This window comes from Natator depressus, chromosome 4 (genome assembly GCF_965152275.1).
Source record: "Natator depressus isolate rNatDep1 chromosome 4, rNatDep2.hap1, whole genome shotgun sequence".
Classification (NCBI taxonomy): Eukaryota; Metazoa; Chordata; order Testudines; family Cheloniidae; genus Natator; species Natator depressus.
Genome location: NC_134237.1, coordinates 95,174,449 through 95,188,888, shown reverse-complemented (window position 1 = coordinate 95,188,888; position 14,440 = coordinate 95,174,449). Strand labels below are relative to the sequence as shown.

The following is a 14,440-nucleotide window of genomic DNA, read 5'->3' as shown; positions in this document are numbered from 1 at the left end:
GCTGGGTTTCTTAGAGCTCCCGCACACTTACTCGAGCTTCAATTTGTCTTACCTACCCCATATTTTCTTATAAAGTTATGTAATATAGCGGCAATTTAGAAAGCTAGCTTTCTATCGGCTCAATTTGACTTCACTACTCTCTGTTAGCACACCAACATAGTACCTCAGAAGGGAGTGTGGTGACTACAGAGCAATATTGTTGAAGTAACTGAACAAGAAAAGGTGGATGATTATTTATGAGGAAATTTCTACTGGTCCATTCTTGCTAGTTACCAAGATCTTTGTAAGAAATTAAAGTAACTACATGACACTTAGTTGACATGCAAATAATTTTATGAAATTCTTTCAACTTTGATAATATGCTGAATGCCCCCACCGTAGCTAGGCTCCAAAGGGCTTTTGAGAATATTAATTTAACAAATGTGCTGAAGGACCTTTTCAGTCTGGCTACTGGAGTGTAGCATATTGATGAAGCTGAGAAAAAATTGTTACAAAAACACAGTAGTTCATCTTTAAATGCACTCTAAATAGTCCACTCATCACCTCAGAACTGAACAAGGAAGTCTGATGTTAACTTGAGAGAATTAGGAGGCTGTGGATAGCTGGAGGACAAAGTGGTAGAGAAGGTTTATTTTTGTGTATGTGAAGGCTAGTTGCAGGGGAAGGGAAAATGACACGGGGTGACTGTTTTTTAAAAAGGTGGTTGGGTTGCTTGGAGGGATGAGGTGGTTTCTGGGGATCTCTCCTTACATTACTTGTGAATTCCCAACACAACCTGCTTGACAAGGGAAAAGGGAGGTTCAGCAACCTCCCTATCTGACTGGGATGAAGCACTGACTCTATGGCAATTGGAGATGTGTGAGTTAGACACACTGTTTGGGTGTGAGTTTGATGGGCACTGTAAGGGAAGCCCCCTCTATGGGATTTTATTTTTACCTAGGTGAGGCTTCCAAGTTTAATGTGGTGATCTTTTGGGACTGGTTTGTTTATATTGTTAGAAAGGGTCTGGTGTTTCCTTTTAGGGAAGGAGGGAGGAAGAGAGATGGTGATTTATGGAGCATTTGCACTCTGCCCGTGGAGTTCCTACACCCCTGAGATGGCTGTGGCTGAGGTGGTTGTGCATTGCTGCCAGAGGTTGGGTAAGGAAAAAGGGAGGACTCGTGTTCTCCAATCCCTGTGGGAAGGGCCTGAGGAGCTGAGACAGGAGGAATCCTTTCTTTAGACCAGCGTTTCTCAAATGCGGCCACCGTGGCTGCATGTGGCCACTGGGGGCTTTTCTTGCAACCACAGCCTCCTGGACTGTGATTGATGGAGTAAAGTAGCGGCACCTCCCCTTCCCTGTTGCTCCTGGATGCACCGCCTTGGTGTTGGTTGCTGGGGCCACCAGCAGGGGTTGGGCCCTGCCCCTCTCTGGAGACACCAGGGGCACAACACTGGAGAAGCAGGCAGTCCGTGAGTTCCCCACCTTCCCGGGGTGGTGGGGCTCAGGCTTTGGGCTTCAGCCCTGGGGTGGCAGGGTGGAAGGCTCTGGCCGTGGGGCTTTGGGCTCCATCCCTAGGCCCCGTCCCCTGGCCATGGGGCTTCAGGCTCCAGCCCCCTGCTGCTTCCCTGGCCCCTGCTGCCTCCCCCAACCTCCTATCCGGGGCTTAATTTGTCCCTAGGCTTGCCAGGGCTGAGTATGTCTGCTGTGAAAAGTGATACTTGTATGTTTGTTAATATCACTTTTCACAACAGACTTACACACATCAAAATCATTGTAATTTATTCATTGCTAGCTAGTATGTGCATATTTATTTGTTTTTTCCTAAAGCTAATTAAGTATTTTGGGAAAAAGTGAGAGCAGCCACCAACTCTTGCTGGTGGCTACTGAGGCCACCAAAAAACTTGTTCTGAGAACCCCTGTTCTAGACAATAGCAAAGTGGATTACATTTCTCTATCCTAAAGGCCTTGTTTGGGGTCTTATCTTAGGACAGGCTTCAGTTGATGGGGACTTACTCCTTCAGCTCATACCATTCCATGCAAACTAAATGGCTAATAAAGTCACCATCATCCATGATGTAATCCTGTATAAGGCCTGAAATCCTGGCCGGACAATGTAGCAAGGCCTGGATGGTTTTAAAAAAAGTGCTTTCCAAATGGACATTTTGGCTTAGCATGAGTTGAGAGGATAAGGGAGATACTGTATCTGTGCTACTTCCATCTGACTGCAAGCAGAAAATGTCTCACTCCAAAAATATTTATTTTGTATCTGTTCATTTCATTAGATTCTCAGGACAGGGTTAAATTGGGAACAGCTGTGCAGAGCTGCCCTGCTGAGTTCCTAGACAAGATGAACAAATTATCTAGACTGTTGCTGAAATCACTGAGAATAACTGTCCTGGGCAACTTTAATATCCATAAAGATGACAACTCTCTGGCACTCAGATGCTCTGGTGATGGGGTCAGTGTAAATATCTAGATAGAGCTCTTCAACATTGACTGGAAATCTCATGTGACTTGTCTGTTGGGCCTATGATTCTCACAGGAGGTGAAATCAAGCAGGAAGAGGTCAATTATTGCTGATTGCTAGTATTTTATAAAGGAAAAGGTAGATGCTACCTGGATCCAGCTGAATAACTGTTCAGAGCCCCTACTCAAATGACAGTCTCTTGCTACTGAAGATCTTGATAAATATTGCCCAATTTTATTTTGCAAGCTTACTGAGGAGGTGGTGTTGACAAAGCCAGTGTGGCATTTGGAAGTCATGGAAATTCTTGATCTTATACATTAGGATTCCGGATTGGATGGAGAATGGAGACTGAATTTATTTCTCTGGCTTATCTCCTGTTAGCAAAGGGAAAGGATCAGGTGGTCCTGTTGAATCTCTTTAGAGCTGTTAGCAGCATTTGATACCATTGAGTGAATTTATGTAGAACCAATGTGGGACCCTAGCAAGGTGGATGGGATCTCATTTGAGTTTCCATTTCTATTTATTGGAGGGAGGGAGGGAGGGTGTGTGTGTGTGGTGTGTGTGTGTGTGTGTGCGCGCACGCGCATGCATGTGCAGTGCTGGATTGCACATCTCTTCTGAGGGATCTCTCCTGAAGTTATTCAGGGTTGTATTTATGCCTCTTATTTAGTGTGTGTATGTATGTAAGGCTATGGGGGCAGCCAATGAACCCGTTTGGACTGTGGTGTCATTGGTAGGCTGATAATATGCAGTTCTAGATCTTTTTAATTAAACTCAGCTGATGCTATGCTGGTGCTTTCCCATTACCTGCCAGAAATATGAAAGCAAGTGGTTGAAGCTCATGTTTATAAACACACACAAATTCTTCATTTTTCATAAAGGTGGAACTGCTTTTGGTCCCAAATTGGATGTTAATATTGTTAAAATGGTTGGGGCATATTATAACTACTAAAACCATCCTAGATCTTGCTGGTACTGTGGGACAAACAGCCTTTCACTTCCCCGACTTCTCAACTGCCAGATGGTACTCCCAAAGCCAAGGTTCCTTGCTTAGTTATGCTGGTTCAGAAAGCAAAGCCCAAAGGTTAACAAAGCTCTAAAAAGCACAGTAGCGCAATGGGAACACCAAAATTCAAAGCTTTAGTTTTCCATCTGCAGTTCAATTTTAAGTTATCTGGGCATTCTTTTAGGACTCTAATGGTATGCCGTTAACCACTCCCTTTGCTGAAAGTGGAGCCATTTTCTCTAAACTCCCCACACCAAGAGTTACTTTACTAAGGCTTGGGGTTTCCAACTGAGTGTAAAGAATCACTTAAATCAGTCTAATTAAAAATAATTAGATCTCTAGGAGTTAAAAAGGTCATAACCTAAAGATATGATCTTTTGCAGGTTTAAGAAACTATCCACTATGAATGATGGATTAACAGCAGGGACCCCTACTTACTATACCCAATGGGAGAGAAGCTACCATAGAAGCTACAGTTGGTTGCCATGATTTAACATCTGCAGTGAATATGTGGGCTGGGATGAATTCCCATTTAAAGGAGCCACGGGGCAGGGGTGGGGGGTCTGCCAGCTTCTGCGATGTTGTAATTCTAATTTTCTTGCTCATTAGGAAGATGAAAGATCAACTGTCTTTATTTACCAGCTTGATGTAATGTGCAATGTCAATGATATGGAGGAAGTCCTAAAGGTGGCAACGCAACCCAGAAAAATAAACTCTCTGGTAAATATCTGACTTCTTCCTGACTATGGGCCAGACCTAGTAGAAGAGCAGAAGGATTTTTGAAGAAACTAAATGTAAATTGAGAGAACTGGGTGATACATATATTTTTAGTATCTTCAGCAAAACTCCCAGGATGACCGAGAAGTAGACAAGCTTTGTGGAAACAGGATATGCAAAAGGTGATGTTGGAACTTCACTGTTTATTGATCAAAGTAATAAGACTTTGCTGCTACTCCTAAGGAACTAGCTGTATTAGTTTTTCTTATGTTGCACAAAATGTTTGACACTGCTTATGATGGTTTTGACTATGTTGTTTTCACATTTTTAAAGAGTAGTTGGCTGGCCCATTGACCACAGGATGAGAGTAATTGGAAAAAAAAATCTACGCTAAAAAGATTTTGTGCACACACGCACATATACGCATCACCGATGCCTATTGGTGAAGATTTGTTTCAGCTACAATGAGTATTACAGTGCTGAACATTTAACTGGTGTTCCTCTGCCACTTATGTTCAAATGATATATGGCATTATTGCCATTTTATGCCTCCCATCATATGGTACTGTCTATCTTTTTAAATACTGCAGACACAAAATCAACAGTACCTTCATTTAGATCTTATTCCCAAAAGAGATTTCTCTATTCCATCTTTGGATTCGAATGTATTTTGCAAGTGACTGGTGTCCTTGTTTGCTGGACCTAGAGAGAGTCTTCATTTTAAGTTCATTTTAGGGTATGTCTGAATTGGGACTTGACTGTCAAAAAGATGTAATGAACAATGTTTATAACCCCCCTATTTAGAAAGTACATGGTAGTACAGATTTTTGGTCCTATAAACTGAGTTGCTTTTCACCCTGATATATTTGGACAAATACTCTGAATAACATGGATTGTATTATTTTTGTCCAAAAACACATTTCACTAAAAACTTGAATTCACAGAATAATGCAGATCTTGGAGCTGAGATTCAAAGGGGTCTGGGGTAGACAGGAAAGAGCCCATGAAGCAGAGAGAAGCTGAAAGATGGCTGGAGCTGCATGTGTCAGCTTGTGAAGAAAAGTGATGGGGTGCAGTGAGGTGGAGAAAAGGTGATGAGAGGACCCAGAGGTTACAGCAGTAGAGGAAAAAAGCTGTGTATCTGCCAGGAATTTGTGGTTTTCATGTTTGTTTTCAAAACTGCTGACAATTTGGTATTTTTGCAATTTGATGGATGAATGAATAAGAAAACAGCACACATTTTACTGAGAACAGCATGTAGAAAGTTTAATACAGAGTAGGGGAATCGACATCAACAGGAAAGGGGCAGAAGATCAGACTAATTGACCTACAGTGGCAGTCAAAAGCCCTATGCTACCAGAGAGACCCAGGAGAACTGGTGGCAAAGCGTCCCCTAACTTGAAATGTCCATGTCCTACTGTTGCTTTCTAGGTGGCCCCTGTATCTGAAAACCCCTTCTTGCTCTTGTTGTCGCTCTTGTCCTCTCTTCTTCTTTCTCCCTACTGACTGGTTGTCCCCTCCCCTTAGCCTTTACATCTCCGTTTAGACTATAAGATCTTCAGGGCAGGGGCACTCTCTCTAAACCTCCTTACACATTTATATTGCTAATGAATAATAAGGAACCTTGAGCTGATAAAGATGACTAGGTAGAGAGGGGAAGTAGCTACTATAAGTTTAACTAGAAGATTAGGAATTATACCTCAAATTTACTTTTTGTGGGGGCAATTCTCCAAAGGGACTTTATTCTAGCAAGGTTGATCCATCACTTTTTTTTTTTTTTTTTTTTTTACAAATTTTGCTCTGATTTCCATGGCTTGCAACAAAAACTCTCCCACAGCAACTTTCCATAGAATTTACCATGCAAACAAAGGTTAATAAGGCCCACAGCAGCAGAAGTTACTGTAGCATGTATAGTAATAGGAGTATATGGTGCAAGAACTTGTGTATTTGGAACAGATTGTTTTGGTAAAGTAAAACAACCATGAAGTTGCGTAGCAAAGCTGAGAGCAGCTATACCCCACAAAGTCAAAGGGTATTCTGACACACTAGTCCTTGCAAAACACTCATTAATTTAAATCAAGGTTTGCTTAGTAAAATGACTTCACGCTTTGAAGCTGGAAAGCTGATCAGGAGTGGAGAGATCAGATTAAAATGTTCAAAGCGTCAACAGAAACTGAGACAGTGGTTCAAAGGGAACATCAAGGCTTTAAAAAAAAAAACAGCAATGAAAAAACTTATTTTTCATATCTTCTGTGGCTGCCCAATCTACCCTGCTCACCCTCTGGCTTTCGTGCACAACTTCTCTTGTTAGTCCCCAACCTTTTTAAATTTCTTCATCCACTCCCCCATGAAGAAATAACTGGAACATTTTCTGTGGCTATCACTGTGTTGCCTCCCGAAAACTCTCTGCCCATAAATTGCCTTGTATCACTTTCACACATGCACACGCTGAGTGGTATGCCCCAGGTCACACAGCAACCAAAGCCAGGAAGAGAACCCTGATCTCTTGACTCCCAGACCTCTTCTTTAACCACTTAGTAATGCCACCTCCCTTTTGGTCACAGTGAGAATGGAAGCAGTGTGTGGATTATTATTAAAGCTGTGAGGCATTCACAATTTGTGAAACTCTATGTAAGAACTGAATCGCTGGGGCACTTAATCGTGCCTCAGATCCAGGTTGTACATGGATCTATTCTAGTCTGACCTCCTGCATAACATAGGCCACAGGACTTCCCTGAATTAATTCCTGACTCAAATCCAGTAGCTGTGATTGGACTAGAGCACATCTTTTAGATAAAGCATCCAATTTTGCTTTAAAACTTGCCAATGATCCATCACAACTCTTGGTACATTGTTCTTGTAGTTACTCTCTGTTAATGTCTTATTTTTCAGTCCTGAATTTGCCTAACTTCAACTTCCACCCATTGGATTGTGTTATGCCTTTACTAGATTAAGTACCTACATGGGAACAAATATTTGATAATAGGCTCTTCAGAGCTTCACAAATAAGTTGTCCATTTTACTATTGTAATCGTCTCAGTTTTAGCCATATACATGAGTAAATCTTACCTACACGTAGTACCTTGCCCCATTCTGTATGCCCTCAACTACTTGGTGAACAAACAGCATGTTTCATAACATGCTTTCAGGCAGTCTACCTACGACTGACTCTCTTGGGCACACTACAAGGTGAAAGGATGCCACTAGACTGGGGACCTCTGAAACGACAATGTAGGACCTTAGTGGGTGGAGGAGAGGAGTTGGTGGCAGAAAGTCTTAATTTTTTCCCATCTGTATATAAATGTTCCAGGTATAGTTTTTCCTCTGTAAAAATTCTACCAAAGTAACCACTTCATTGCTTTTGTATATCTCCAGAAAACCCGCCCCCACCCCTGTTTTTTGTCAGCAGTGCAAATGGTGTTTTGCATAGCTCTTGTTAACAATGTGCTGCCGCATCCATTTTCACAATGCAAACTCTCCTTGATGCTACATGGGGGGGTGGGGTGGGGTGGAGGTTGCATACCAAAAAGTAGAAAATACTCACTATCTGAAAGAAAGGGAGAGAATTGTTCTGAGACCACTATAGAAGAGGAGAAGGAGCAGATTGTTGCATTTATCTTTTATTTATAATGTTGCCACCAGGAGTGTCATAGTCCATTTTGAGGACAGACCATAAATTTCCCATTCAAGCCTACTTCAAAAAAATGTATTCTATTGGTCTGTCTTCGGAGGCTAACAGAACCAGTTCGGTTCCATACAGCATTGAAGGAAAAAAGTATGCAGTCGGTAAAGCACTCTTTTAGTGATCTGATAGGACATTATAATGGCCTCTGTCCTGACATAGTGTCCCCTTAAACCATCTCTTCATCTGCATTACTCTAACAGGTCACCATGGTACACAGACAGCCTGCAACAGATGAAACAGTAAAGAAAAAATTTGGAGCACTGGTGGGGGCGGAGGGTTGTTACAGTATGATACTGCCACAAAGAATTATTGAATCTTGTGATGAAGTTTCCTTGGTTCCCTAATAAACCCTGCAAAGTCTTGATTCGCCCCCCAAAAAACTTCTGCCGATCAGAGTCGTCTGCTCAGTTACACAGACGAGTGTCTCATGCTGTGAATTTGCTAACTAGTCTGTGGATAAGATCACACTGATTCAGACTAGTCAGTCAGCCTCTGTGCTGGCAGAACCACACTGGAGTGAAGTCAGAATGTGGGACAACAAATGAGACATCCTCTCTATTTGATCTTTAAGCAGACTCATTCCTTGGCGCTTTTGGAACTTTTGAGGCACTTTGGCCTACAATGTGGACTCATGTCCTCCATGGTAGCAAAGCAACTGTAGCAGTACCCAAAGTCCTTAGATTTCACTGACTCTTGTCATTTTGATTTTAGGCCTATGTATGTTATGCAGACAGTGCTGGTTTTATCTGTTGATCTTCTGTTGATTAAATGCTAATGATCTATCCATGCACATATATTCTAGATTTTTTTTCAGTAGCCTTTGATAGATCATAGATAAGGTGTTTCTGATATGCCTACCATCTCTGGTAGGACTATAAAGAACTACATTTGAGTGACTCTAATTACTTTTTAAAATAAGAAAAGCAAGCCAGATGACTCAGGTAACTATAGGCAAGTTAGCCTGACACCAATCCAGGACAAAATAATGGAAAATTTAAATGAGATTTAATTAAGAACTAAGGATAGGAAAAAATTAAAGCCAGCCAACATGGTTTTATGGAAAATAGGTGTTGTCAAAACAAATCTGATTTCAACCTTTGATAAGATTACATGTTTTTGGTTGATAAAGGTAACTTTGTCAATGTAATATGCTTCGATATTTGTAGAGAATTTGACTTAGTACCATACAACATTCCAATTAAAAATAGTCTTTATAAAATATCTGAGCACACAAGAAATGGATTAAGAACTGATAAGTGACAGATCTCAAAAAGTAGTTATCAATGAGGAATCCTCATCGAAGGGCATGTTTCTAATGACTTCTGCAGGAATCAATACGAGGCCTGACACTATTCAATATTTTCTTCAATAACTTGGAAGTAAATATAAAAACAAGGCTGATAACATTTGTGGATGACATCATTATTTACCACTCTGCCAAATTTTTATGAGGGCAGGGCAGTCACGCAGTGATCTGGATCACTTAATAACTTGGTCCCATTCAAACAAAATGTGTTTTTTAATACAGTCAAATGCAAAGTTATATCTAGGAACAAGGAATGCAGATCACATCTGCAGAATGGGGGAGAGGGGGCCTGTATATTGGAAAGCAATGACTCTCAAAAGGATTTAGGGGTCATGGTAGACAAGCAACAACATGAGCGCTGAGTGCAATGCTGTGGCAAAAAGGGCTAATGCAATTCTTGGTGGTATAGACAGGGGAGTAGGGAGGTTATTTTACTGTGTGTGTGTGACACTGGAATACTGTGTCCAGTTCTGGTGTCAACATTTTAAAAAGGATGTTGAAAAATGGAGAGGGTGCAGACAAGAGCCACAGAAATATTTTGAGGGCTGAAGAAACTGCCTTTCAGTGAGAGATTTAAAGTGATCCATCTGTTTAGCTTCTCAAAAAGAAGAGTGAGAGGTGGAGAGGAGAGTTTGATGCTCGGGGAAGAAAATCCTGGGTACTGAAGGGCATAGCAATAACTAATGTCTGGCAGCGGAAGCCACGCAAATTCAAGTAAATTAGGCACATTTTTTAAACAGGTGAGGGTGATTAACCTACAACAAACTATCAATGGAGGTGGTAGATTCTGTCTCTTGACGTCTTTGGATCCGGACGAGATGCCTCTCTGTAAGATATGCTTTAGCCAAATGCAAGTTATGCTTTAGTCAAAGACAAGAATTTATTAGGCTCAATACTGAGGTAACTGAATGAAATGTAATAGCCTCTGTGATACACAGGAGATCAGACTAGATGATCTGATCTTTTTCTAGCCTTAAACTCTATGAATCTCTGACCTTACAGGTAGTATTGTGAGCTCTGCAGTGAGGATTCTCTCATGTTGGGTACCTCAGAGTTCAATCTTGTCATCCCTCCTACCCAATGTGGCATATGAAGCTGTTAGTGGATATTGAGAGGCAGTGTAAGCTGCATTGCCTTTGGAATTTCTCCTGTACTACTGTTTCTGGCTCATCCAACCTGGAGAGTGTAGCTCAGGGGTGGCCAACCTGAGCCTGAGAAGGAGCCAGAATTTACCAGTGTGCATTGCCAAAGAGCCACAGTAACACATCAGCAGCCCCCCGTCAGCTTCTCTTCCCACCCCCAGTGTCTCCTACCTGCCAGCAGCACTGCCAATCAGCACCTAACCCTCCATCCCTGCACCTCCCGCCCACCGCGATCGGCTGTTTTGTGGTATGCAGGAGGGTGGGGGGAGCAAGGGTGCAGCAGACTCAGGAGAAGGAGCCAGGGCTTCCCCTTGGGGGAAGGAGTGGAGTGGGGCTGGGGCCTGGGGCAGAGCCAGGGGCTGAGCAGTGAGCACCCTGTAGCACATTGGAAAGTTGGTGCCTGTAGCTCCAGCCCCGGAGTTGGTGCTTATGCAAGAAGCCGCATATTAACCTCTGAAGAGTTGCATGTGGCTCTGGAGCCACAGGTTGGCCACCCCTGATGTAGCTGATGAGATTTGCCAGTAACTAGCTGCAACGCTGAGCCAGTGAGGGTTAAGCAACCAGCAGGCTGGGTGACCTGGAAGCAACACTTACGGATATATTAGAACAACACTGAAATGGTAACTATCTGCAAGGAATGGCCCTGTTTATCAAAATCATGTTAAATAGACTAGGGATCCTTAATATGTATGCCTGTATTGTTAGAGAATCAAATTAAGTATGTTTTGTTAAACTTCTAACAAGATATAGGTAAACACAGACAATGTGATCTAATTACCTTGTAGATGCTAAAATTCTGTTCCTGTCTCACAGTGCTTGATTACTGTATTCTATTGATTCAGAAATCAAAAGAGGATATCCTTTAGATGGGACTTAAGTGTTAATAATATTATTGTCCTTCATTTCTCTTTGAACCTCATAATTCCACATAGTAAACCTCCTGTGACCTGTTTGAATGGTTAATTGTCTTACGCTAAAGAATACAAATAGTTAGCAGTGTATGCCTAGGAAACAGAGATTCGCTTCAAAGCAACAATATGCATTATCCATTCTTCATCTAAGGAAGGCCTGTTAGGACCATTGCTGTCGAGAGGCTTTTATCCATTGGCCTTAAAGTACAAAAGAAGCTTCAGGCCTGATCCTTTTCATCCCAGATCTGCTTAAACTTTGACAGAGAAAGTCCAAGTCTCAAGCCTGAGGTCTCCAGGTTTACTCTGGATCCATCCTGGAATTCTCATGGAAGAATTTGAACAAACTCTACACATGGACTGTCTATTGGACTTTATGCTTTTAAATTCACTCCAGAAGGACTTTTTACAAATCTGCAGCCTCACCATCTCTGCTATGAAACTGACCTAAGAACTTTACTCAGATCTGCATGTATATTGATCTTTTAACCATAGCAACTCTCTCTTCTTTTGATTAATACATTTTAGATTTAGTTAATAAGGATTTGCTGTAATAGTGTATTTGGGTGAGATCTGAAATATTCATTGACCTGGTGAGCAGTGTGTCCGGTCCCTTGGGATTGGTAAAATTTTAAGTACGGTGAATAGGGTTAATAATCTCTCATTATATTAGATTTGGCTGTCTTAAGGGGAGATAAAGGCTGTATTGCTTAAAGGGAACTGTATTTTGGCTTTCTTGATAACAAGTGTGGTATTACAGAAGCTGTTTTGTTGCTGGGTTGGTGAATCTAATTATAGAATAGACCACCAGTTTTTGGAATTGTCTGCCCTATTCCTTGCAGTTTGTCTTGAGTAGGCATTCTCAGTGTGGCCCCTCCAGGCAGTATGGTCACACTTGCTGAGAGCTCACTGACCGAGGATCAACCAGATAAGACACAACATTGGCAGCTGAGGGGAAGACCAAGAGGAGCAGTGAAAGCTATGTAAGGTGCTTTGATCACTTTTTTGGTTCAGATTTGTAACTTGGGGTCTTTTGGATCTTCATCAGGATGTTCAAACAACTGGGGGCCAAAGGTACTTTTTTTTTATTTGTGCTTGGCTAGCAGGTTGTGATATTTTTTTCTTCAGGTGCAGCCCGCTACAGTATCCATGCCTTTCTCATGTCTCTGGTGGATTACTGTTATGCACTCTATATGGGGCTACACCTGAAGAACTTTCAAAACCTTTAGCAAATGCAGAATGTTGCAATTCACTAGTTTTATGTGTGTCCAAAAAGGAGCATGTTACATGTGTCCTTTAGTCTTCACTAGCTTCCTATCTGTTTCTGGTACTACTCAAGGTTTTGGTTTTTAACCTATATTTAAGGTCTAATGGGCTTGGATTCAAGACACTATATTCTTATGTGATACCACAGCTCAAACGCCTCAGCTGATCTCAAATGCTAATAGCCCCAAGGTTTAAAAAAGCGTGGAGAGCGTCATCAGTGAGGGATTTTCTATTGTGGAACGTATATTGGCCTCTTTCTCCCTGCTTTGGTCTGACAGAGTTCAACTTTCAAGGCATATTGCAAAGACACTCTCTTTTCCCATGCTCTTCCTGGAGATGTGTGGGAAGAGTTGGGGGGGAATGTTTTTAAGTTTGATGGCTTGGGTGTGTTTTTAGGAGGATAAAGATCAACTTAAATTTTGTATCCACTTTGTTGAAAAGATGGACATGTGTGACCTTTGAATATGTCCTCTTAAGAAAAGAGGAAAATAGGTTTGCAAATTATAATCGCCATTTAAATAACAGCAGAGGCCAGCAATATGAAAGCATGTATTTTAAAGTACCACGACAACCTACTTACAATGACTTAAATACCCCCAAACTAAGCAAATTCAGAGTTATGATTACATTCTATCTAGAACTCACAATGTGTCAAATGTCCATATGAACTGCCAGACTTAATCAGCAGATAATATAGTATATGATGCAAAATTAAGTGTAATAGCTGGCACAACTGTGGAAGTTACGGTTGGAGCCTTAACACGAGTTCCTCTCTTTTGGTAAGTGCTAATGAAACCCCCAATATACCCCTTTAAAAACTAGTTTTAATACTATAATCTCGGTACAGTATATTACATAAAGTAAATTTGATAACATAAATAAAATAGTACATGGCCTGGGAATATTTACCTGGAATGCTTTCCAGTTTTCTCCGGAGTTCCTCATTTTCTTGTTGTAGTGAAATTACCTCCTGCTCTAGCTCTTGACATCGGGGACAGTATCCCTCCTCCTCCTCCTCCTCATCCTCTTCCTCCTCTGGAAGTGTAGATGATGATGGGTGACCATGGGACTCAGAGGTTGCTGGGGATGTCCATCCACCTAAAGTGTGTACTGGAGAGGCTGAAAGTGGATCCACATCTGCCAAATGGCCAAAATCATTTACTGATGAGGTGTTCTGGGATGCAAAGCTCCCAGAAAGCAAATAGTTTTGAAGGGAATCAGTAAAAACCCTCAGAAAGGCTGAGGTTTGTTGTTTCTTTTGAATATACTGCATTTCTACGTCTAAATTGTCTGACGTCTGACTATGGACCATTTTCCCCAGCTGACACTGCTCTTGTCTTTCACTATAGCTTGTGCTTTCCTGCTTTACACAAGAAATCATGGACTGAGAGTGATTGTTGTCCAGTAGTTTTCCACCACAATTTAAAAGATTAAGAACCCGGCTGCATTGTTGGGCAAAGGCATCCAGAATCATACGACTCTCTGAAACAGAAGAAAAGATGAATCACAGCAAACTCAAGCAAAAGATGTCAGACAGTACTAGCTAGTCTCTCTCTCACGCGCACACACACACACGCACTAATGATTTAGAGCAGTTTACATTGTATTTTTGAACATATTAAAATTGTTTCCCACGCTAATACTTTGGTAACATTTGCGATTTTAAAATCATCCTTACTTTGCTTCTATTCTGAGAGTACCCTGGTGACCTTGCTGTTAATCAGGAGTGCATTGGGCTGATAATCCCTCTGAAAGAGTACTGCACTAAGCAGTGACTAAGACAAGAAAATGGGGAAGAAAACACATTTCATACAATTTGTTACAGGTGTAAGGCCAAATAAATATTTGTCTTGTAGCAAAACAAGCTGTGAGACAGGGGTGAAAGTAAGATAAGACTTACCAGTATGGGGGCCTGGCTCCGCCCCCCCCTCAGAAAAGGCGGGGCTGGGGGTCAGTCTCC

At 41.7% G+C, this 14,440-nt stretch overlaps 1 protein-coding gene across 2 annotated transcripts in view; it reads right to left on the bottom strand.

Moving 5' to 3' along the window:
- Positions 1-14,440, bottom strand: part of BEND4 (BEN domain containing 4) — a 35,513-nt gene that overhangs the window by 13,151 nt on the left and 7,922 nt on the right. For both annotated transcript variants that reach the window (XM_074950102.1, XM_074950103.1), the window contains exon 2: positions 13,390-13,962. In XM_074950102.1, the coding sequence (XP_074806203.1) occupies positions 13,390-13,962 (573 nt within the window). The remainder of the gene's footprint in view (positions 1-13,389; positions 13,963-14,440) is intronic.